This window comes from Ovis canadensis, chromosome 3 (assembly GCF_042477335.2).
Source record: "Ovis canadensis isolate MfBH-ARS-UI-01 breed Bighorn chromosome 3, ARS-UI_OviCan_v2, whole genome shotgun sequence".
NCBI classification, from domain to species: domain Eukaryota; kingdom Metazoa; phylum Chordata; class Mammalia; order Artiodactyla; family Bovidae; genus Ovis; species Ovis canadensis.
Genome location: NC_091247.1, coordinates 167,607,365 through 167,632,407, shown reverse-complemented (window position 1 = coordinate 167,632,407; position 25,043 = coordinate 167,607,365). Strand labels below are relative to the sequence as shown.

The 25,043-nt window shown below is 42.7% G+C and overlaps 1 protein-coding gene and 1 pseudogene across 8 annotated transcripts in view; one reads left to right on the top strand and one right to left on the bottom strand.

Moving 5' to 3' along the window:
- Nucleotides 1-2,668: 2,668 nt before the first annotated feature.
- On the bottom strand, nucleotides 2,669-3,182 carry LOC138436355 (small VCP/p97-interacting protein pseudogene; annotated as a pseudogene).
- A 1,093-nt stretch (nucleotides 3,183-4,275) lies between these two features.
- Nucleotides 4,276-25,043, top strand: part of OS9 (OS9 endoplasmic reticulum lectin) — a 35,669-nt gene continuing 14,901 nt past the window's right edge. For 4 of the 8 annotated variants that reach the window (XM_069584810.1, XM_069584806.1, XM_069584808.1 and 1 more), the window contains exons 1-5: nucleotides 4,354-4,580; nucleotides 5,003-5,179; nucleotides 6,052-6,115; nucleotides 6,246-6,331; nucleotides 6,507-6,605. In XM_069584810.1, coding sequence (XP_069440911.1) covers nucleotides 4,419-4,580; nucleotides 5,003-5,179; nucleotides 6,052-6,115; nucleotides 6,246-6,331; nucleotides 6,507-6,605 — 588 coding nt within the window. In that variant the 5' untranslated portion in view covers nucleotides 4,354-4,418. Of the gene's footprint in view, nucleotides 4,581-5,002; nucleotides 5,180-6,051; nucleotides 6,116-6,245; nucleotides 6,332-6,506; nucleotides 6,606-25,043 lie in introns of all 8 variants that reach the window. The other 4 variants (XM_069584809.1, XM_069584804.1, XM_069584811.1 and 1 more) reach the window with 2 other exon arrangements.

The following is a 25,043-nucleotide window of genomic DNA, read 5'->3' as shown; positions in this document are numbered from 1 at the left end:
AAAATATAATCCAATGACTTCACGATCTTTCATGAACAAACATACCACCAATTCTCTAAAGGATAAAGAAAATTGAACCTGTCTATAACTACATATCTTGCCTGGATAGTCACAGGATATTTCATTCAATAATCAAAGAAAATGATTTTTCCAATGAGGAGTCAAGAGATCTATATTACAGTTCAAACTCTTTAAAATTAAAATACATAATATACTGCAATATAAAACAAGATTTGTAGGAGGGATGAGCAAGATAGTAGTCCAGTTTCCTTTTTGTAAATAAGGTGAGTTGGTTATTTAATTTATAATTCTTATTGGACTTAATACCTGAAAATTCCAATTTAGGGCTCAGACTTTGGCCTTATCATCCAAAATAGCAACCAAATTAAAAAATGCAGTAATTCTCCTACTTTAGCTTATTATATATTAAAAACTCAAAAGGCCAAAAATTCTATAATACGTATTACCAATGAACAAAAATCTAAAAAGTTTATGGCAGTGCACCACATAGAATTACCTTGCAATATATTTGTTTAAAGTAGACTTCTAAAATAGAGTACCTACATATTTCTTTCATACATTCATACTTGCCTTGGCAATTTCACATCTATAAAAATCTTATAATCATTTTTTAATAAATACAAAATAATAAAAACACCTATGAAATTTGGACAAACAACATTAGCACTAAGTATAACCCATCCAGATTCTTAGTTTAACTCATTCAATTACTACAAAGATCTTTATAGAGTTGAATCTAATACTGTATATTGTACATCACTGCCCTCTGATGGCATCACCAATATATAATTTTAAATTAAGCAAGCAAAAGAAAAACTTCATTATAATGTAAAACAGAGTATGTCAATTTTATAAGCCACAGAGGTAGAAAATAAATTATAAGAAGTTTAATGTTTTCCAGAAATATTAACTTCTTAGTAAGTTCTAAAAATTTACAGTGTTCCTTCATATAAGCCCTTCAAATAATTTTTCAAGATTTTCCCTGATGGTTCAAAAGGCACTGAGTCTCCAGTCAGTCAGTTCAGTCGCTCAGTCATGTCCGACTCTTTGTGACTCCATGAATTGCAGCACGCCAGGCCTCCCTATTATCACCAACTCCCGGAGTTCACTCAAAGTGATGTTCATGGAGTCGGTGATGCCATCCAGCCATCTCATCCTCTGTCGTCCCCTTCTCCTCCTGCCCCCAATCTCTCCCAGCATCAGAGTCTTTTCCAATGAGTCAACTCTTCGCATGAGGTGGCCAAAGTACTGGAGTTTCAGCTTCAACATCAGTCCTTCCAAAGAACACCCAGGACTGGTCTCCTTTAGGATGAACTGGTTGGATCTCCTTGCAGTCCAAGGGACTCTCAAGAGTCTTCTCCAACACCACAGTTCAAAAGCATCAGTTCTTCGGTGCTCAGCCTTCTTCACAGTCCAACTCTCACATCCATACATGACTACTGGAAAAACCATAGCCTTGACTAGATGGACTTTTGTTTGCAAACTAATGTCTCTGCTTTTGAATATGCTATCTAGGTTGGTCATAACTTTCCTTCCAAGGAGTAAGCGTCTTTTAATTTCATGGCTGCAATCACCATCTGCAGGGATTTTGGAGCCCCTAAAAATACAGTCTGACACTGTTTCCACTGTTTCCCCATCTATTTCCCATTAAGTGATGGGACCAGATGTCATGATCTTCGTTTTCTGAATGTTGAGCTTTAAGCCAACTTTTTCACTCTCCTCTTTCACTTTTCATCAAGAGGCTTTTTAGATCCTCTTCACTTTCTGCCATAAGGGTGGTGTCATCTGCATATCTGAGGTTATTGATATTTCTCCCGGCAATCTTGATTCCAGTTTTTGCTTCTTCCAGCCTAGTGTTTCTCATGATGTACTCTGCATATAAGTTAAATAAGCAGGGTGACAATATACAGCCTTGACATACGCCTTTTCCTATTTGGAACCAGTCTGTTGTTCCATGTCCAGTTCTAACTATTGCTTCCTGAACCTGCATACAGGTTTCTCAAGAGGCAGGTCAGGTGGTCTGGTACTCCCATCTCTTTCAGAATCTTCCACAGTTTAGTGTGATTCACATGGTCAAAGGCTTTGGCATAGTCAATTAAGCAGAAATAGATGTTTTTCTGGAACTCTCTTGCTTTCTCGATGATTCAGCGAATGTTGGCAATTTAATCTCTGGTTCCTCTGCCTTTTCTAAAACCAGCTTGAACATCTGAAATTTTAAGCAAAAATCTTCACATATAATGAGGTAATGAGATATAAGATTAAGTGGCAAATTAAAAACAGCTAGATCACTTTATAAAGGAGGGGAAATACAAGTGCAAATTTGAATATTTGAGACATATGCAAATTTTTTCCATGCAATATAAATATATATTCACAATTTAGTTCCATGTTCTGACTACTGAAAAATGGCAAATCACCCAGTGTCTGCAGAAGAGCACATGTAGGGAAAATAAATATTTAATGAAAGGTCTGGACATTTTCTAAGTCTGACAATGAAAAGGATTTTCAATATTCAGTTTTGAAAAAGCACTGCACTTAAGAGCTCTAAAATTAAAAAGTCTGAATCTTCATTTATTCAAAGAGAAGAAATTAAATTGAGGATGTCCACTTGATTGCAGGTATAGTTATTGGCAGTAGACTCTTACAGTCATGCTTTTTAAAATTGTCCAAGTCCACCTTCTGGTGGGGGTTCAGATGTAGCCATTTCTTTTTCTATTTTTCCTTTTTCTTTCTCTTTTCTTCCACAGACTGAACATTCAGAATACTCAGAGATGCAGCCTCCTTCTGTCTTCTCTCTGCAGCCTCTGCAAGCTTTGCTCTTTTCTCTTTCAGGTCCGGCGAGGGAGGCGCGGCCTCCGTGGGACAGGGAAAACACACTCCCACGGGGATCGCGGTTGGAGGTCCCCTCCTCCGCCTGCCCTAACTAGGCGGCGAGAACTGCACGATCAAACGCGGGTCCCAGGTCTGGGGTGCTCGCTCCGCCCTGCTCCTGCTATAATTTTATGCACACACTATATTATTTATCTGAGACTCTTACTGATGGGGTTTTGTTTGTTTGAATTAATTTTCGGTTGCTTTTTCTCCCTTGCAATTTGTTTCCTCTGAGTTGCTGCTTTTCTTCTTCTTCTTGTTTTGTTTTCTTCTTTGTATATTACAGACATTCCTTAAATGTTTTATGATCCTTGGCTGTCCGCTTATATTTTGGAGTGAGGCTATCAAAAAACTGATTGGAAAGCTTGTGTGCCTGCTAGGGCTCGAGGGCTTCCCTGGTGGCTCAGACAGAGAAGAATCTCCCTGCAGTGCAGGATTCTCCGCCAAGAACGTAAATGTAGGATTCCCTCATCTTGTTTCTTTAAGAGAACCCTGATGAAAATATCTTTGGGATTTCTCTGTTGGGCGGGACAGAGTCTCCAGATAAGTTTTTCCAAAGATATAGTCATGATCTTGTTTATGTTTGTTTAGGAATCAATTTCTCAGGATTACTTAATCAGTTCCCATTCCTCCATTTGCTTTCTAGCTTCTGAAATGTTGCTGCTGTCTCCTTTCCCTTTGTTCCTAAGTGGTCTGGAAGACAATACCTACGTTTGTCACTCGCAGCTGTCCAGCTCCCAGTTTTCAACTGGAAGTTCCCATTATTTCTTTGTGGGCTTCCCTGGTGGCTCAGAGGTTGAAGTGTCTGCCTGCAATGTGGGAGACCTGGGTTCGATTCCGATCCCTGGGTCGGCAACCCACTCCAGTATTCGTGGCTGGTGAATCCCATGGACGGAGGAGCCTGGTGGGCTACAGCCCGTGGGTTCACAGAGTCGGACACGACTATTTTTATTGGAAGACAACTGCAGGATCGTCCAGAAAGGTTTTGACACAAATTACCAGATCACCTAAATATGTATGTAAAATGGAAAGAGGAATGCTACTATACAATAATTGTTTTGTAACAAGTATTAAGTAGCTTTCAAGAGTATTGTGTGCACGCCCCCATCCACCTCAAAGTCCGCTTGGCGGCGGCCAGACACAGTACAAAAAATGACTTAAAAAGCAATCAGAAATGCGTACAACAGCTGGGCTAGAACAGAAAAGAAAAAAACACACACAAAAAACTGCTTAACTGGGCCCGGCGTGTAGACCGCGCCTCCCTGGAACTGGGAGAGGGGAGGAGGGGGTCCGATATCATTGGTGATTGGTTGGCCTCTTCAACCAATCACGCGTAGCGAGTGATTTTGCTAATTGTCATGATACACCTCCTCGTGGGCTTTAGAGCTACGTTGACAAATGGGAATAGGGCACGTGAGAGGGACAGAAAGTTTCGCCAATAAGACCTTGGGGCGTTATGGGCGGGATGAGGCCGCCGCCAGGTTTAGGGCGGAAGGAGTTGTTCTGGATTAGAAGGGGAACGAAAGATGGCGGCGGAAACGCTGCTGTCCAGTCTGTTGGGACTGCTACTTCTGGGGCTCCTGTTACCCGCAAGTCTGACCGGCGGGGTCGGGAGCCTGAACCTGGAGGAGCTGAGTGAGATGCGTTATGGGATCGAGATACTGCCGTTGCCTGTCATGGGAGGCCAGGTGAGGAGGCGTAAAGGGGCAAGGGTCCTGGGCAGAAAGGGAAGGAGAAGGTAGAGGAAAAAGGGCAGCTGTGGAGTTTGTGGCGGAAGCCTAAGGAGAATCGGGAAGAGTGAGCAGCGGTTTTATGAGGATTCCTGAAGATCGTAGTCAAAGACCCATTCCCCTGGGGCCAGGGACTGGGAGGGGTGGGGCTTCCCTCTGTCAACTTCAGGTCCCAGTTCCCTATTGAAACACTCAGACTCCTCCCCTGTGAAAAAGTGGGAGTGCCCTCTCCCCTCACCCGCTGAACACCGCTGGAGGACTTGTGGCTCACTCTGTCTTGACTGGACTCCTCCCCATTATGTGAAGAGGGATCTCGTTGTTCTCCCTGATCCCAAACCTCTGTTTGCCTCCCTGTCCCCCGACCCCCACTTCTTTCCCAGAGCCAAGCTTCGGACGTGGTGATTGTCTCCTCTAAGTACAAGCAGCGCTATGAATGTCGCCTGCCAGCTGGAGCTATTCACTTCCAGCGTGAAAGGGAGGAGGAGGCACCTGCTTACCAAGGGCCTGGGATCCCTGAGTTGTTGAGCCCGATGAAAGATGCTCCCTGCCTGCTGAAGGTGAAAGGAACTGGGATAGAGGGAAGGAGGGCATGGAAACTAGTTATCTATTTGGGAACTTGTTATCTATTCACAGTGTGTCTGTGAATGAGGAGTGATCAGAGTATCTGTAGGTGTTAAGAAGGCCATTGAAGGAGCAGGCATATTGTACAGACAGGAAAAAAGCAAAGAATCCTGTAACCAATGATGATACTTTGCTGATTATAGAGGAGTGTTAGGATAGAAAATCTCAGAATAAAGATTAAGCTAATATTGAGGTGCTTAAAGGGGTCAGGCTGAGGCAGTAGGGGTACTCCCTTAGAGAAACTTTCCTGGTTAAGTCACCCCTTTCCCTGTCACTCTCTGCCCAGTGTCCTGTTTTATTTTCATCATGGCAACTTTTCATGACCTGAAATTATTAACTGAATTATCAGTTTGTTTATTTTTGGTCTGAATCCTAGTACTAGAATGTAAGTCTGTGAAATCAGAGAATTTATCTTGTTCACAGCTGTATCCACAGTAACTAAAACAGTACAAGGAAGATCAATTAATACTTTGATATTCCATGTTTCCCTGGTCTGAGTGCTTCAAGGATATCATGATTTCTTATCTTTGTGGACAACAAAGAAGGATTAAAAAAATTTTACAAAGAAAAAAAAATTTTTTTTTAATATTTAGAAAGAGGAGAGTAGTAAACCAACTAGGCTGTAGAAGTCTCTCTCCAAGTTACAGAAGACAAAGAGCCCTCCTCACCAAGAATCTGGAGGATTAAGAATAAGGAGATGAGAAGTAAATCAGTGGTTATGTGTTTTGAGGCCAGGAGAGATTTTGGTTTCCAAGAAGAGATGTCTGCATTCCATCCCCCTGACAGTTCTTTTTTCTTTTATTGTCAGACCAAGGACTGGTGGACATATGAATTCTGTTATGGACGCCACATCCAGCAGTACCATATGGAAGGTGAGTTCCACCTATGTTTTCCCTAAGCCCTCAGAAACCTGTCATGGAAGGTGACCTGCCTCCCCAGTTCCCTTCCCTCCCAGTCCTCTGAGAACAGGGTAACAGTGCTTCACTGTGCTCTCTCTTGCAGATTCAGAGATCAAAGGTGAAGTCCTCTATCTTGGCTACTACCAATCGGCCTTCGACTGGGATGATGAAACAGCAAAGGTGGCAGGGGTGCGGGACTGGGAGAGAAAGGGGTCTGGGCTGCAGACTGAGAGCTCTGTGGAGAAGGGGAGGGGCAGGATTAACTGACGTGCTTCTCTGGGCTTCGTCTTAGGAGGGAGTGCTCTTTTTCTTCCTCCTTGCTGTCTTTCTCAAACCCCTGCCTCATGCCTGATGTCCTCCCCAGGCCTCCAAGCAGCATCGCCTGAAACGCTACCACAGCCAGACCTATGGCAATGGGTCCAAGTGTGACCTCAACGGGAGGCCCCGGGAGGCTGAAGTTCGGGTGAGTCTTGGGAGAGGGACGTTGACAGTCTGACAGTGACAACTCAGAGTCTAAGGGAAGAGCGCAGGGTTGTGTGGTATAGTCAAGAGTGTCTACCAGGCCCTAGACCCTAAGTGTAAGACTCGTATTTCCAGCTTTGCGTCACTGCCTCAATTTTCACAGGCACTTCTATTTTTTTTTAATTGGTGTATAATTGCTTTACAATGTTGTATTAGGTTCTGCTCTACAACAACGTGAAACAGCTATATGTGTACATATATGCTCCCACTCTTGAGCCTCCTCTGTCCCCGCCCCCACACCCCACTCCTCTAGATGAGCGCATAGCCCCGAGCTGCGCTCCCTGCGCTGTACAGGAGCTGCCTGCCAGCTGCCTGCTTTACACATGGCAGTGCACACATGTCAGTGCTGCTCGGTTAATCCATCCCACCTACTCCTTACCCTACTGTGCCCAGAAGTCCATTCTCTGTGTCTGCATCTCTATTCCTGCCCTGCAGATAGGTTCATCAGTACCATTTCATAGATTCTGTATATACACATTAATATATGGTATTTGTTTTTCTCTTTCTGACTTCACTCTATATAACAGAATCTAGGTTCATCCGCATCACTGCAAATGACCCAGTATCGTTCCTTTTTATGGCTAATACCCCACTGTATATATGTACCACATCTTCTTTGTCTCTTCTGTTGATGAACGTTGAGGCTGCTTCCATGTCCTGCCTATTGTAAATAGTGCTGCACTGAACACTGGAGTGCATATGTCTTTTTGAATTATGGTTTTCTCAGGGTGTATACCCAGTGGTGGGATTGGTGCATCATATGGTAGTTTTAGGTTTTTAAGGAAGCTCTACTGTTCTCTGGGCTTCCCAGGTGGTGCTAGTGGTAAAGAGCCTGTCTGCCCATGAAGGAGATGTAAGAGGTTTGGATTCCATCCCTGGGTTGGGAAGATCCCCTGGAGGAGGATATGGCAACCCAGTCCAGTATTCTTGCCTGGAGAATTCCATAGATAGAGGAGCCTAGTGGGCTACAGTTCATGGGGTCACAAAGAGTCGGACACAACTGAAGCGCATTAGCACACATGTACACTGTCCTCCATAGAAGTTGTATCAATTTCCATTCCTACCAACCAACCACACTTTTATCTGGGTTTCTCCTTTCCCCTAAGCTGGACACCTGAGTTTCATTACTGACTCTTCTTCACTTTGTCCTCCTTTCTGCACTTACTGACTCTGTAGTGAGGTCGTGCTGGAGTCGGTACTGGGCTCCACTCTGGAGATGCAGTGGTGGGCAGACATGCAGCCCCTACCCTCATGGACTGCAGGCAGGAGAGGAAGGCAGAGGTTAAAGAATCACAAAAATGAGCGTGTGATTACAAAGCTGAGAAGTGATGTAGAGGAAAGGAATCAGAGTCGATAATGAAGCTCCTTCATTCTTCTTCTGCATTTCTCTCATAGCTGTCCTCTTCTCTCATATGCTTCATACCTTCATCTCTCACCTACATCATCTCCAACAGCCTCTTAACAAAGTTTCCTGGTGTTGTGGTACTTAAAGGAATTCAGGCAGGCAGCTGTCTGGTAGGCCAAGTTCCTCAGGTGATCTAATGTGTATTCACAAACATATACGCCTGTAGAGAGCCAGGACACAAGAGTTCTCTTTACGCAATACAAATTTGCACATGCAGTTGTGTGGTGGTAAGTGTGGGACACTAGGATCGCCCAGGTAGGGTGGGGTGGGGGAGGGGGGAGCCCAGGTGTAATGTCTGCCAATATCCATGGTATAAATATCCCCACCATGGCCAAATTCATGCTTTCACTATGACGTCAATCATAGTGCAACATTCCTGAAAACTTACCACTTGGCTCTTGTGAACTGGCCCGAGTTGGCTCTAACACACCACTCTGAGCAAGTGTCACTTCTCTACCGAGTTCTGGAAAGCCTTCCATAATTCTGCCTGGCATAATGATAAGACCCAAATACTTCAGAGCAGACTGGGGTGGTAGCAGCAGAGAAAGGGGAAAGCAGCCAGATTCTGCTGCTTTTGAAGCAGATTTTGAAGATAGAGCCAATAAGATTTGTTGAAGGATTGGATGTGAGGGGGAGTCCACAATGATTCCAGGGCCTTTAGCTTGAGCAGCTGGAAAAATGGAATTATCATTTAGTTAAGTGGGAGGGAACGGATGTGGAGGAGTAAAGTAGGCTGGTGTTGGACATATGAAGTTCAAAATGCCTAGTAGATCTCCCAGTGGTGATGGTCAGTTGGTAGTTGGCTCTCTAATTCTGGAACTCCAGGACAGGGTCTGGGTTAGATATATAAAATCTTACTGCATTTCTGTCCCACTGCTCTTCTTCCTGCCCTTTGATTTTTTGTTGTTGTTTGTTTTTTAAAAACTATTTGTTTATTTGGCTGCACTGGAACTTAGTTGGGGCATGTGGGATCTAGTTTTCCCAAACAAGGACTGAACCCAGGCCCCCAGCATTGGGAGCACAGTCTTATCACTGGACCACCAGGGAAGTCCCTCTTCCTGTCTTTTGAACCACTGGGTCTGTTTCCTCTGCCTAGAGATCTCTGAATGGCTGTCTCCAACCTCTCATTTGGATTATATATCCCTGTGACACCTCCACAGGGAGACCTGACAGGCACACAGACACACACACTCTTCTGCCTTCATCCTGGTAAACTCCTGTGGTGTTTTACATTCTTCAAAGCATGTGTCATTTCCTGAAATTAGCTTATTGTTTGGGTTTAATTTCTTTGTCTATCCCCACTAGAATAAGCTCCAGGAAGTCAGGGACAATATCTGACTGTCTTATTTTCTGCTGTATCCTCAGTGTCTTCCACAGTGCCTGGCACCAAGTAGATGCCCAGAGATTATTCACTGAATGAATGATGAACCATTTCAAATGTCACTGTATTTTTTGTGACCTTTCTTGGCTAGCCCAGAAAGTTCATTGTGTTCTTTCAGTGCTTCATAAATCAGTACATCCGCATCCACATATATCCACATCTTAGCCTATTTGGGCTGCTGTAACAAACTACCACAGGCTAGGTAGCTTATAAACATCAGAAATTTATTTCTCAAGTTCTGGAAGCTGAAGTCTGAGACTGGGGTGCCAGTAAGGTTGGGTGAGGACCCTCTTCCAGTCCCAGACTTCTTGTATCCTCACAAAGGAGCTCTGTGGGGTCTCTTTCATAAGAGTATTAATCCCATTCGTGAGGGCTCCAACCTCATGAGCTAAGCATCTCTGACAGAACCCTCTCCTGATACCATCATAGTGGGCATGAGGATTTCAACCTACAAATGTTAGGGAGACACAGACATTCAGATGACAGCAATCCACAGCACCCACACACATATATAATCTATTATAGCACTTACTTCATTGTGTTCTATATATTTCTTTACTTGTTTGTATGTTCCGTAACACTGAGAACTGAAGGCAAAGACTTCACTTTCCTCATAGCTACTGACAGTGTGCCCTGTGCCAAGCACTATGACAGACAACTGGAGAGGAAATGCTGACCGAGAGACCTAGTTTTGCTGTCAGGAGACAGACATTATACAAATAGCCACAGCACACAGGCAGACTCTCTGATGGGTGAGGTATTTTTCATAGGGGAACACACAAAGAACTAACCCAGGTCGAGGGGAGACCTCTGGGGAAGGTGACCTTTGAACTGGCAGTAGAAGGATGAGGAGTTATTCCAGCCACTGTAGGAATGGGAAGGAGAGGGTGTTCCAGGTGGAAGGTTCATGGAATTCAAAATGCTTGGAGATGGGAGAGATTGATAGCTGTGCACTGACTGGAGGGAACTACGGGAGGTGAGGCTGGGCAGTCGCTAGGGGACAAGTCACGTCACACTAAGCTCTGCACCTGTGTTGAGGAGTTTAGACAATCTGAAAAAGGGGAAACCAATGAAGTATTGGGTTGGCCAAAAAGTTCATTCAGGTTTTCGCATAAGCTGTCCTAGAAAAAACCCGAATGAACTTTCTGCCAGCCTGATCTTTTGAGCAGATGCTGACAAATTCACTGTTGGTTTTGACGGCTCGCTCTGCTTCAGTTCAGTTCAGTCGCTCAGTCGTGTTGGACTCTTTGCGACCCCATGAACTGCAGCATGCCAGGCCTCCCTGTCCATCACCAACTCCCGGAGTCTACCCAAACCCATGTCCACTGACTCGGTGATGCCATCCAACTATCTCATCCTCTGTTTGTCCCCTTCTCCTCCTGCCCTCAATCTTTCCCAGCATCAGGGTCTTTTCAAATGACTCAGCTCTTCACATCAGGTGGCCAAAGTACTGGAGTTTCAGCTTCAACATCAGTCCCTCCAATGAACACCCAGGACTGATCTTCTTTAGAACAGACTGGCTGGATCTCCTTGCAGTCCAAGGGACTCTCAAGAGTCTTCTCCAACACCACAGTTCAAAAGCATCAATTCTTTGCCGCTCAGCTTTGTTTATAGTCCAACTCTCACATCCATACATGACTACTGGAAAAACTGTAACCTTGACTAGACTGACCTTTGTTGACAAAGTAATATCTCTGCTTTTTAATATGCTGTCTAGGTTGGTCATAACTTTCCTTCCACGGAGCAAGTGTCTTTTAATTTCATGGCTGCAATCACCATCTGCAGTGATTTTGGAGCCCCCAAAAATAAAGTCAGCCACTGTTTCCTCATCTATTTGCCATGAAGTGATGGGACTGGATGCCATGATCAGAGTTTTCTGAACATTGAGCTTTAAGCCAACTTTTTCACTCTCCTCTTTCACTTTCATCAAGAAGCTCTTTAGTTCTTCTTTGCTTTCTGCCATAAGGGTGGTGTCATCTGCATATTGGATGTTATTGATATTTCTCCTGGCAGTCTTGATTCCACCTTGTGCTTCATCCAGCCCAGTGTTTCTCATGATGTACTCTACATATAAGTTAAATAAGCAGGATGACAATATACAGCCTTGATGTACTCCCCCGATTTGGAACCAGTCTGTTGTTCCATGTACAGTTCTAACTGTTGCTTCCTGACCTGCATACAGGTTTCTCAAGAGGCAGGTCAAGTGGTCTGGTACTCCCATCTCTTTCAGAATCTTCCACAGTTTAGTGTGATCCACACAGTCAAAGGCTTTGGCATAATCAATAAAGCAGAAGTAGATGTTTTTCTGGAACTCTCTTGCTTTTTCCATGATCCATCAGATGTTGGCAATTTGATCTCTGGCTCCTCTGCCTTTTCTAAAACCAGCTTGAACATCTGAGAGTTCACGGTTCACATATTACTGAAGCCTGGCTTGGAGAATTTTGAGCATTACTTTACTAGCGTGTGAGATGAATGCAATTGTGCGGTAGTTTGAGCATTCTAAACTGACCTTTTCCAGTCCTGTGGCCACTGCTGAGTTTTCCAAATTTGCTGACATATTGAGTGCAGCACTTTCACAGCATCATCTTTTAGGATTTGAAATAGCTCAACTGGAATTCCGTCACCTCCACTAGCTTTGTTTGTGGTGATGCTTCCTAAGACCCACTTGACTTCACATTCCAGGATATCTGGCTCTAGTTGAATGTGAGTGATCACACCATCATGATTATCTGGGTCGTGAAGATCTTTTTTGTACAGTTCTCCTGTGTATTCTTAATATCTTCTTAATATCTTCTGCTTATGTTAGGTCCATACCATTTCTGTCCTTTATTGTGCCTACCTTTGCATGAAATGTTCCCTTGGTATCTCTAATTTTCTTGAAGAGATCTCTAGTCTTTCCCATTCTGTTGTTTTCCTCTATTTCTTTGCATTGATTGCTGAGGAAGGCTTTCTTATCTCTCCTTGCTATTCTTTGGAACTCTGCATTCAGATGCTTATATCTTTCCTTTTCTCCTTTGCTTCTGGCTTCTCTTCTTTTCACAGCTATTTGTAAGGCCTCCTCAGACAGCCATTTTGCTTTTTTGCATTTCGTTTTCTTGGGGACGGTCTTGATCCCTGTCTCCTGTACAATGTCATGAACCTCTGTCCATACTTCATCAGACACTCTTATCAGATCTAGCCCCTTAAATCTATTTCTCACTTCCACTGTATAGTCATAAGGGATTTGATTTAGGTCATACCTGAATGGTCTAGTGGTTTCCCCCACTTTCTTCAATTTAAGTCTGAATTTGGCAATAAGGAGTTCTTGATCTGAGCCACAGTCAGCTCCTGGTCTTGTTTTTGCTGACTGTATAGAGCTTCTCCATCTTTGGCTGCAAAGAATATAATCAATCTGATTTCGGTGTTGACCATCTGGTGATGTCCATGTGTAGAGTCTTCTCTTGTGTTGTTGGAAGAGGGTGTTTGCTATGACCAGTGCGTTCTCTTGGCAGAACTCTATTAGCCTTTCCCCTTCTTCATTCTGTACTCCAAGGACAAATTTGTCTGTTACTCCTTTCTTGACTTCCTACTTTTGCATTCCAGTCCCCTATATGATACGGACATTCTTTTTGGGGTGTTAGTTCTAGAAGGTCTTGTAGTTCTTCATAGAACCATTCAACTTCAGCTTTTTCAGTGTTACTGGTTGGGGCATAGTCATGGATTACCATGATATTGAATGGTTTGCCTTGGAAACGAACAGAGATCATTCTGTTGTTTTTGAGATGGCATCCATGTACTGCATTTTGGTACTGCATCTTTTGTTGACCATGATGGCTACTCCATTTCTTCTAAGGGATTCCTGCTCACAGTAGTAGATATAATGGTCATCTGAGTTAAATTCACCCATTCCAGTCCATCTTAGTTCACTGATTCCTAGAAAATCGATGTTCTCTGGCTGGAGTGAATCAAATGATTGGGAGACCAGTGAGGAGGTGGTCACAGTGATCCAGGTGAGAAAACAAGGTGGCCCGGGGATGAAGACATTTGAATTATTGGAGAGATTCAAGGGGTCCCAGGTCTCTGGCTTGAGCAATTGGATAGATGGTGGTTTCTGTTCCCAAGATGGGTATAGTGGGAAGAGCAGTAGGTTTGGTAAAGGAAAACGTTGGTTTGGGTTTTGAATAGGATGACTAGTGGCTATAGGCATCCATGTATATATATGAGGAGGCTGTGGGATCTCTGGGTTCGCAGCTCAGGAGAGAGATCTAAATTGAACCCAGAGTGTTCGGAGCCATCAACCTACTGGTTATGATTGAAGCTGTAGTATGGATGAAATCCCACCCAAAGAGACAGGATATTGTGAGAAAAGTGGAACAGAGCTCAAGGAAGCCATCACTGAAAGCCTGGGCAGAAGCGGTCTCTGCCGAGAAGAAGGGGCCAGAAAGGAGACCGTGGTGACACAGAACATAGAAAGGACATGTCTTGAGAAGGAACTGGCCCGTGGTGTTGGCTGCATCTGATCCTCAAGGAAGTGAAGAATTAAAAGCTGCTTGTGAGCGATCATAGGAATTGTTATTTTAATAAAAGCAACACACAAACATGGAAATAAAAATTTGGATGGTAGGGATGGGAGCCAGATGAGGATTGGTAAGTGCCCTGTTTGCAGCCTCCCCTGACCAGTCCTTGGTTGGACTCTGTGCCAAAGGTCGTTGGCGGTTTCCTGCAGAGCAGTTTCAGTGGGCTGGTGAAGCTGAGGTGTTGAGCACCGTGGTGAGAAAGTGGAAGTCTTTGAAGAAGTCTGAATTTGAAGGGGACGGGTGTGGGCTTGGGAAGGTGGGACTTTGTGCTTGTTGTTTCACGTGTTAAGGTAGGAGCAGGTTTACATGCTGGGTGGACTTAGTAGAAAGGAGGGTAGGTTGAGGTATAGAAGGAATGAGAACAGAGTGTGGGCAAGGCTGGGATCTGAGTAGGGAACTATTACTATAAGTAGAGCAAAAAGACAACGTATTTTCTGGGGAGTCTGGAGGTTTTGGTGTCAGAAAATTGATGGTATTCCTATCTGACTGCTTCTCATTTTCAGCTTTTGATGGGCCCCCAAGTTAATAGCTTTAGTGACTGACTGAATCCCCCACTCCAGGGCTGGCCTGGTGAAGTTCCATCTTCCAGGTGCCTCCTAGGTGGGAGCAGTGTGCACAGAGTTTGGTAAAAGTGCATTTTCTATGGAGTTTGGGAACAGTGGGTTAGCCATCTGGAATTAAATAAATTTGGATCCCTATCTCACTTATATTAAATAGGATTTCAGAGAGCTCTGAGATTTTTTCCCACTAAAATGTTTAATTATGAAACATTTCAGACATACAGGAAATAATGTCATAGACAAGTTAAACAGATGTTTAACATTTTGCCATATTTGCTTCAGATCTGTTTTTTTTTAATAAGATGAATAAAATGCTAATGATATAGTTAAAGCCCACCATCTCATTTCTTCGTCTTGTCTCCAGAAACAACCAGAACCATCTCTGTGGTTGCTTTGTACTTTTATTAGTGCTACCCTGGTGGCTCAGATGGTAAAGTGTCTGCCTGCAATGCGGGGGACCTGGGTTCAATCCCTGGGTTGGGAAGATCCCCTGGAGAAGGATATGGCAACCCACTCCAGTACTCTGAAAAATTCCATGGACAGAGGAGCCTGATTGGCTACAGTTCATGGGGTCGCAAAGAGCCGGACACGACTGAGCGACTTCACTTTCACTTTCACGCATATCACAGGCAACAGGCGTAGTTTTGTGTTTTAAAATTATCATCAGCATAGTTCTGCTTTTTCACTAATGGAGGTATTTACCGTTCTGTGGTGTGACATGGAGATCCAGTTCAATGATTTTAATGGCTGCATTGTGTTTCATTGTTTACTTATCCATTCCTCTATTGAGGAACAGTTGGATTTCAACTCTACTGCCCTTTATGTAGACCGCATTGTGAATGGGGAAGAGATTCTCCAGGGAAATACCTACTAGAATCACCGGGTTATCGGGAATGCAGATATTGGTGAATTGGGTGCATTGCCCATTTTTTAAATGTCTTTTTAACATAAAGGCATTCTTCATTTATTTTTAATTATTGCTTTTTAAGTTATAGTAAAACAAACATTAAAAGTTGCCATTTTAACAATTTTTAAGTGTACAATGCAGTAGCAGTAAGCACATTAACAATGGTGAATAATTGTTACCACTAATTACTATTTCATTAACATCTTCATTTTGTTTTCTTCACTAAGCTGTGTCTGACTCTGTGACCCCATGGACTGTAGAACGCCAAGCTTCTCTGTCTTTCACTATCTCCCAGAATTTGCTCAAATTCATGTCCATTGAGTCGGTATTGCCATCCAACCACTTCATTCTCTGTCGCCCACTTCTTCTGCCCTCAGTCTTTCCCAGCATTAGGGTCTTTTCCAGTGAGTCAGCTCTTCTCGTCAGGTGGCCAGAGAATTGGAGCTTCAGTTTCAGCAACAGTCATTCCAATGAATATTCAGGGTTGATTTCCTTTAGGACTGACTGGTTTGATCTCCTTGCAGTCCAACAGATTCTCAAGAGTCTTCTCCAGCACCACAATTCAGAAGCATCAATTCTTTGGCGTTGAGCCTTCTTTATGGTCCAACTCTCACATCCATACATAATTGCTGGAAAAACTGTAGCTTTGACTATCCAGGCCTTTGTTGGCAAAGTGACGTCTCTGCTTTATAAGACACTGTCTAAATTTGTCATAACTTTTCTTCCAAGGAGCAAACGTCTTTTAATTTCATGGCTGTAGTCACTGTCCGCAGTGATTTTGGAGCACAGGAAAGTGAAATCTGTCACTGCTTCCATTTTCTCCCCCATCTGTTTGCCATGAAGTAATGGGGCTGGATGCCATGGTCTTAGTTTTTTTAATGTTGAGTTTCAAGCCAGCTTTTTCACTGTCCTATTTCACCCTTAGTTCCTGTTCACTTTCTGCTGTTAGAGTGGTGTCATCCGCATACTGACATTGTTGATATTTCACCCAGCAATCTTTTTTTTTTTAATTTTTATTTTTACTTTATTTTGCTTTACAATACTGTATTGGTTTTGCCATACATTGACATGAATCAGCCACAGGTGTACATGCGTTCCCAATCCTGAACCCACCTCCCACCCCATATCATCTCTCTGGATCATCCCCATGCACCAGCTCCAAGCATCCTGTATCCTGTATCAAACATAGACTGGCAATTCATTTCTTACCTGATAGTATACATGTTTCAATGCCATTCTCCCAAATCATCCCACCCTCTCCCTCTCCCACAGAGTCCAAAAGTCTGTTCTAAACATCTGTGTCTCTTTTGCTGTCTCGCATACAGGGTTATCATTACCATCTTTCTAAATTCCATATATATGTGTTAGTATACTGTATTGGTGTTTTTCTTTCTGGCTTACTTCACTCTGTATAATAGGCTCCAGTTTCATCCACCTCATTAGAACTGATTCAAATGTATTCTTTTTAATGGCTGAGTAATGCTCCATTGTGTATATGTACCACAGCTTTCTTATCCATTCATCTGCTGATGGACATCTAGGTTGTTTCCATGTCCTGGCTATTATAAACAGTGCTGCGATGAACATTGGGGTACACGTGTCTCTTTCAATTCTGGTTTCCTCGGTGTGTCTGCCCAGCAATGGGATTGCTTCACTAAGCAATCTTGATTCTAGCTTATGATTCATCCAACTCAGCATTTTGCATGATGTACTCTGCATATAAGTTAAATAAGCAAGGTGACAATATACAGCCTTGTACTCCTTTCTGAATTAAGACCCAGTCATTGTTCTGTGTCTGGTTCTAACTATTGCTTCTTGACCCACATACAGGTTTCTCAGGAGACAGGTAAGGTGGTCTGGTATTCCTATCTCTTTAAGAGTTTTCCACACTTTGTTGTAATCCATGCAGTGAAAGGCTTTAGTGTAGTCACTGAAGCTGAAGCAGATATTTTTATGGAACTCCCTTGCTTTCTCCATGACCCAGCAAATGTTGGCGATTTGATCTCTGGTTCCCCTGCCTCTTCAAAACCCAGCTTATGCTTCTGTAAATTCTTGGTTTGCATACTGCTGAAGCCTAGATTGAAGGATTTTGAGCATATGCTAACATATGAAATGAGCACATTTGTATGGCAGTTAGAACATTCTTAGGCATTGCCCTTCTTTAGGATTGGAATGAAAACTGACCTTTTCCCATCCTGTGACCACTGCTGAGTTTTCCAAATTTGCTGACATACTGAGTGCAGCACGTTCGCAGCATCATCTTTTAGGATTTGAAACAGCTCAACTGGAATTCCATCGCCTCCACTAGCTTTGTTCATAATGATGCTTCCTAATGCTCTCTTGACTTCACATTCCAGGATGTCTGGCTCTAGGGGAGTGATCACAGCATCGTGGTTATCTGGATCATTAAGATCTTTTTTGTACAGTTCTTCTGTGTATTCTTGCCACCTCTTCTTAATATCTTCTGCTTCTGTTAAGCCCATACCATTTCTGTCCTTTATGGTGCCCATCTTTGCGTGAAATGCTGCCTTGGTATCTCTAATTTTCTTGGAGAGATCTCTAGTCTTTCCCATTCTATTGTTTTCCTCTATTCTTTGCACTGATCATCGAGGAAGGCTTTCTCATCTTGCCTTGATAGTCTTTGGAACTCTACATTCAAATGGGTATATCTTTCCGTTTCTTTTTTGTTTTTTGCTTCTCTTCTTTTCACAGCTATTTGTCTGCATTCAGTTGGGTATAAATTTCCCTTTCTCCCTTACCTTTTGATTTTCTTCTTTCCTCAGCTGTTTGTAAAGCCTCCTCAGACAACTACTTTGCCTTCTTGCCTTTCTTTTTCTTTGGGATGGTTTTGGTCACCACCTCTTGTACAATGTTGCAAACCTCTGTCCATAGTTCTTCAGGCACTCTATCAGGTGTAATCCCTTGAATCTATTTTTCACTTCCACTGTAAAATCATAAGGGATTTGATTTAGGTCATGCCTCAATGGCCTAGTGGTTTTCCTTACTTTCTTCAATTTAAGCCTGAATTTTGCAATAAGGAGCTCATGATCTGAGCCACAGTCAGCTCCAGGTTTTGTTTTTGCTGACTGTATAGAGCTTCTCCGTCTTTGGCTGCAAAGAACATAATCAGTCTGATTTCAGTGTTGACCATCTGGTGATGTCCATGGTCGAGTCTTCTTTTGTATTGTTGGAAAAGGGTATTTGCTGTGACCAGCATGTTCTCTTGACAAAACGCTGTTAGCTTTAACCCTGCTTCACTTTGTACTCCAAGGCCAAACTTGCCTCTTATTCCAGGTATCTCTTAACTTACTTTTGCATTCCAATCCCCTATGATGAAAAAGACATCTGTTTTGGTGTTGGTTCTAGAAGGTGTGGTAGGTCTTCTTAGAACCAGTCAACTTCAGCTTCTTTTGCGTCAGTGGTTGGTCCATAAGCTTGAATTACTGTGATGTTGAATGGTTTGCCTTGGAAATGAACTGAGATTATTCTGTTGTTTTTAAGACCACACCCAAGTACTGAATTTCAGACTCTTGTTGATTATGAGGACTACTCCAGTTCTTCCTCCCTACAGTAGTTAGTAGATACAGTGGTCATCTGTATCATCAGAATTAAATTCTCCCATTCCTGTCCATTTTAGTTCACTGATACCTAAGACATCAGTGCTCAAAATTCTCCAAGCCAGGCTTCAGCAGTATGGGAACCATGAACTTCCAGGTGTTCAAGCTGGTTTTATTTTTTTATATATGAAACTTTTAGTATTTTATTCATTTTCATAGTTTTACAGTATTAGTAAACAAAAAACGGTCATTATAAAAAGTATAAAATGGAAGTTGATGAAAAAATAACCCCAAGTCTTCCTTGACTCCCACCCTCCCACCAAAAAACTAGCTAGTATATGGCAAATATCCTTTTCACACATTATCTTTAGGCATATGTTCACTTTGTAGTGGTGGATGGTTTAGTCGCTAAGTTGTGTCTGACTCTTGTGACCCCACGGACTGTAGCCTGCCAGGCTCCTCTGTACATGGTGCTTTCCAGGCAAGATTACTGGAGTGGGTTGCCATTTCCTTCTCCACAAGCTGGTTTTAGAAAAGGCAGAGGAACCAGAGATCAAATTGCCAACATCTGCTGGACAATGGAATAAGGAAGAGAATTCCAGAAAAACATCTACTTCTGCTTTATTGACTATGCCAAAGCCTTTGACTGTGTGGATCACACTAAACTGTGGAAGATTCTGAAAGAGATGGGAATACCAGACCACCTGACCTGCCTCTTGAGAAACCTATATGCAGGTCAGGAAGCAACAGTTAGAACTGGACATGGAACAACAGACTGGTTCCAAATAGGAAAAGGAGGACGTCAAGGCTGTATATTGTCATCCTGCTTATTTAACTTATACGCAGAATACATCATGAGAAACGCTGGGCTGAAAGAAGCACAAGCTGGAATCAAGATTACCGGGAGAAATATCAATAACCTCAGATATGCAGATGATACCACCCTTATGGCAGAAAGTGAAGAGGAACAAAAAAGCCTCTTGATGAAAGTGAAAGAGGAGGGTGAAAAAGTTTGCTTAAAGCTCAACATTCAGAAAACTAAGATCATGGCATCTGGTCCCATCACTTAATGGGAAATAGATGGGGAAACAGTGGAGACAGTGTCAGACTTTATTTTGGGGGGCTCCAAAATCACTGCAGATGGTGATTGCAGCCATGAAATTAAAAGACGCTTACTCCTTGGAAGGAAAGTTATGACCAACCTAGATAGCATATTCAAAAGCAGAGACATTAGTTTGCAAACAAAAGTCCGTCTAGTCAAGGCTATGGTTTTTCCAGTAGTCATGTATGGATGTGAGAGTTGGACTGTGAAGAAAGCTGAGCACTGAAGAATTGATGCTTTTGAACTGTGATGTTGGAGAAGACTCTTGAGAGTCCCTTGGACTGCAAGGAGATCCAGCCAGTCCATTCTAAAGGAGATTAGTCCTGGGATTTCTTTGGAAGGAATGATGCTAAAGCTGAAACTCCAGTAATTTGGCCATCTCATGCAAAGAGTTGACTCATTGGAAAAGACTGATGCTGGGAGGGATTAGGGGCAGGCAGGAGGAGAAGGGGACGACAGAGGATGAGATGGCTGGATGGCATCACCGACTCAATGGACATGAATTTGAGTGAACTCCGGGAGTTGGTGATGGACAGGGAGGCCTGGCATGCTGCGGTTCATGGGGTCACAAAGAGTCGGACACAGCTGAGCTACTGAACTGAACTGAAGTCATCAATGCTCAATTTTGCTATCTCCTGCTAGACCACATCCAGTTTACCTTGATTCATGGACCTAACATTCCAGATTCCTATGCACTATTGTTCTTTACAGCATCAGATTTGACTCTCACCACCAGACATATCCGCAGCTGAGCGTCATTCCCACTTTGGTCCAGCTGCTTCATTCTTTCTGGAGCTATTGGTAATTGCCCTCTGCTCTTCCCCAGTAGCATATTGGACACCTTCTGACCTAGGGGAGGGCTCGTCTTCTGATGTTATATCTTTCTGCCTTTTCATACTGTCCATGAGGTTCTCCAGGCAAGAATACAAGAATGAGTTACCATTTCCTTCTCTAGTGGACCACATTTTGTCAGAACTCTTCACTATGACCTGTGCCCTTGGGTGGCCCTGCATGGATTGGCTCATGGCGTCTCCAAGTTACACAGGCCCCTTTTCCGTGACAAGGCAGTGATCCGTGAAGGGGAACATCACTATTTTATCATTTATTTCCTTCTTCTTCCTTTAAGTTCTGTTCTCTTTCTGACTTCTTGGATTTTTTTCACACTTAGAAAATTTTTTATATTGAATTTTTGAATAGGTATGAATTTTCATAGCTCTAATATAGAAATGCTTTACAAAGTGTACAGAGAAAAGTCTTAACACACTTTCCCCTCATCACTCTGTTTCTATCCCTGTAGAAAGGTAACCATTGTTAGCTTCTTTTTTACAATCAGAGATTTTTTTTTTGCTTTTATTTTTAAAAAATTAAAAAAATTTTAATTGGAATATAATTGCTTTATCATGTGTTAGTTCTGCTGTGAAACAAAGTGAATCAGCTGTATGTGCATATACATCCCCTCCCTCCTGAGTCTCCCTCCCAACCCCAAAATTTTTAATTAAAATATCCTTGATTATGAATTATGTAAATTATACAGTACAGTATAATGATTCACAATTTTTAAAGGTTATACTCCATTTATAGTTATTATAAAATATTGGCTGTATTCCCTGTGTTGTTCAGTATATCCTTGTGGTTTATTTATACATTATAGTTTGTACCTCTTAATCCTCTGCCCCTATATTGCTCACCCTTTCATCTCCTCACTGATAACCATCGGTTTGTTCTGTGTATCTGTGATTTGACATTAAGTTATTTATTGATTTTCTAATATTAAAGCAATTTTGCTTTCCTGAGATGCATCTAGTTTTAAAAATATCTTTAAAAAAATACTATTAGTTATTTATTTTTGGATGCACTGGGTCTTCGTGGCTGCATGCTGGCTTTTTTCTAGGTTCAACAAGTTGGGGCTACTCTCTAGTGTGGTACACAGGCCCAGTTGCCCCAAGGCAGGTGGAATCTTCCCGGACCAGGAATCAAACCCCTGTCCCTGTGTTGATAGGTGGATTCTCAACCACTGGACCACCAGGGAAGTTCATATGTATTATCTTTGAGTATCCTTTTTTTACCTTGTTGGACTCAGTTTGTGATGTTTTTAAGGATCTTGTATGTCTCTCCTGAGAGAGAGTGACCTTAGTTTTCCCTTCTAGTACTGTCCTTATGCTTTAGACAAGGTTATGCTAGCTTTGAAAAATCAGTCAAAAAATGTTCACTTTTTCTATATTCTGAAGATTGTGTAAGATTGTGATATTTTATTCTTACATGTTTGCTTGAATTCACCTGGAAAATCATCTTGGTCTAGGTTTTCTTTGTAGGAAGATTTTTACTTATGATTCATTTATTTTAGTAGTTTTAGGAATATTCAAAGTTTTTTTATTTCTACTTGGGTCAGTTTTAGTATATTTTCTAGAAATCGGTCTAGTTTGTCTCCTTTTTCCAATTTCTTGGTATAAAGGTGCTTATTTCCTTCTAATCTCTGTCAGTTCAGTTCAGTTGCTCAGTTGTGTCCAACTCTTTGAGACCCCATGAACTGCAGCACACCAGGCCTCCCTGTCCATCACCAACTCCTGGAGTCCACCCAAACCCATGTCCACTGAGTTGGTGATGCCATCCAACCATCTCATCCTCCGTTGTCCCCTTCTCCTCCTGCCCTCAGTTTTTGCCAGCATCAGTGTCTTTTCAAATAAGTCAGCTCTTCCCATCAGGTGGCCAAAGTATTAGAGTATCAGCCTCAGCATCAGTCCTTCCAATGAACACCCAGGGCTGATTTCCTTCAGAATGGACTGGTTGGATCTCCTTGCAGTCCAAGGGACTCTCAAGAGCCTTCTCCAACACCACAGTTCAAAAGCATCAATTCTTTTGCCCTCAGCTTTCTTTATAGTCCAACTCTCACATCCATACACAACCACTGGAAAAACCATAGCCTTGACTAGACGGACCTTTGTTGACAAAGGTCTCTGCTTTTTAATACGCTGTCTAGGTTGGTCATAACTTTCCTTCCAAGGAGCAAGCGTCTTTTAATTTCATGGCTGCAGTCACCATCTGCAGTGATTTTGGAGCCCCCCAAAATAAAATAAGCCACTATTTCCACTGTTTCCCCATCTATTTGCCATGAAGTGATGGGACCGGATGCCATTATCTTAGTTTTCTGAATGTTGAGCTTTAACCATACTTTTTCACTCTCCTCTTTCACTTTCATCAAGAGGCTCTTTCAGTCAGTCAGTCAGTTCAGTCACTCAGTCATGTCCGACTCTTTGCGACCCCATGAATCGCAGCACACCAGCCCTCCCTGTCCATCACCAACTCGCAGAGTTCACTCAGACTCACGTCCATTGAGTCAGTGATGTCATCCAGCCATCTCATCCTCTGTCGTCCCCTTCTGCCCCTAATCCCTCCCAGTATCAGAGTCTTTTCCAATGAGTCAACTCTTCGCATGAGGTGGCCAAAGTACTGGAGTTTCAGCTTTAGCATCATTTCTTCCAAAGAAATCCCAGGGCTGATCTCCTTCAGAATGGACTGGTTGGATCTCCTTGCAGTCCAAGGGACTCTCAAGAGTCTTCTCCAACACCACAGTTCAAAAGCTTCAATTCTTCGGCACTCAGCTTTCTTCACAGTCCAACACTCACATCCATACATGACCACAGGAAAAACCATAGCCTTGACTAGACGGACCTTAGTCAGCAAAGTAATGTCTCTGCTTTTGAAGAGTCTCTTTAGTTCTTCACTTTCTGCCATAAGGGTGGTGTCATCTGCATATCTGAGGTTATTGATATTTCTCCCAGCAATCTTAATTCCAGCTTGTGCTTCTTCCAGCCCAGCATTTCTCATGATGTACTCTGCATATAAGTTAAATAAGCAGGGTGACAACGTTCAGCCTTAATGTACTCCTTTTCCTATTTGGAACCAGTCTGTTGTTCCATGTCCAGTTCTAACTGTTGTAGCATCTGTAATTAGATTCCTCTTTTCAGGTTATTCCTCTTGCATGTAATTCCGTCCTCAGAGTACATCAGAGAATTCACACAGGTGTAAAATCCTAAAAATGCAGTGAGGGTGCAAAGACCTTCTCCCCAGAAGTCAGATCTCAGTGCACACCAGAGAATTCACACAGGAGAGAAACCCTGTGAGTGCAGTGAATGTGGGAAGGCTTTTAGCCAAAACTCAGCTCTTGGAATACACCTGAGAATTCACACAGAGGAGAAACCTTATGAATGTGGAAAACCTTTGTCCATAAAACAGCTATATTAGAGTATATCACACCACAATGCATACCATAGGGAAAACCCTGGAGTGTAATGAGTTTGGAAAATGCTAAAGGAAGTATGGGGCTTCCCAAGTGGCTCAGTGGTAAAGAATCCACCTGCCAAGCAGGAGATGCACATTCAGTCCCTGGGTGGGGAAGAGCCCCTGGAAAAGGAAATGGCAGAATCCCATGGACAGAGGAGCCTGGCAGCAACAGTCCATAGGGTCTCAAAGAGTTGGACATGACTAAGTGACTCAACAGCACCCACAGGTTTTGTTACTGGTCAGTCTCGAGAGGCTGGTCAGTTTTATTAGTTTTATTTTCCAAGAACTAATTTCAGCTCTGTTGAGCTTCTGTAGCAATTCAATATTTGTTTTCTATTGTATTTATTTCCAGGCTAATCGTTCTTTTCCTTCCTTCTACTTTTTTCAGCTTTAATTTGATTTCTCCCCCCTAATTTCTTGAGTGCTTAACTCATTTCCAGCTTTTCCTCTTTTACATCCTCTTACAAATTTCTCTCCAGTTACTACTACAAATATGTCACGGTTTTCTGAGGCTATTTTAAGTTTTTTTAATCTAATTTTCAAATTGATAATACTCTCCCATAACTCAAAACCCAGAAAGTATAAAGGTGTGTGATAAAAATTTTCCCTCCCAAACTTATCTCCCACCTG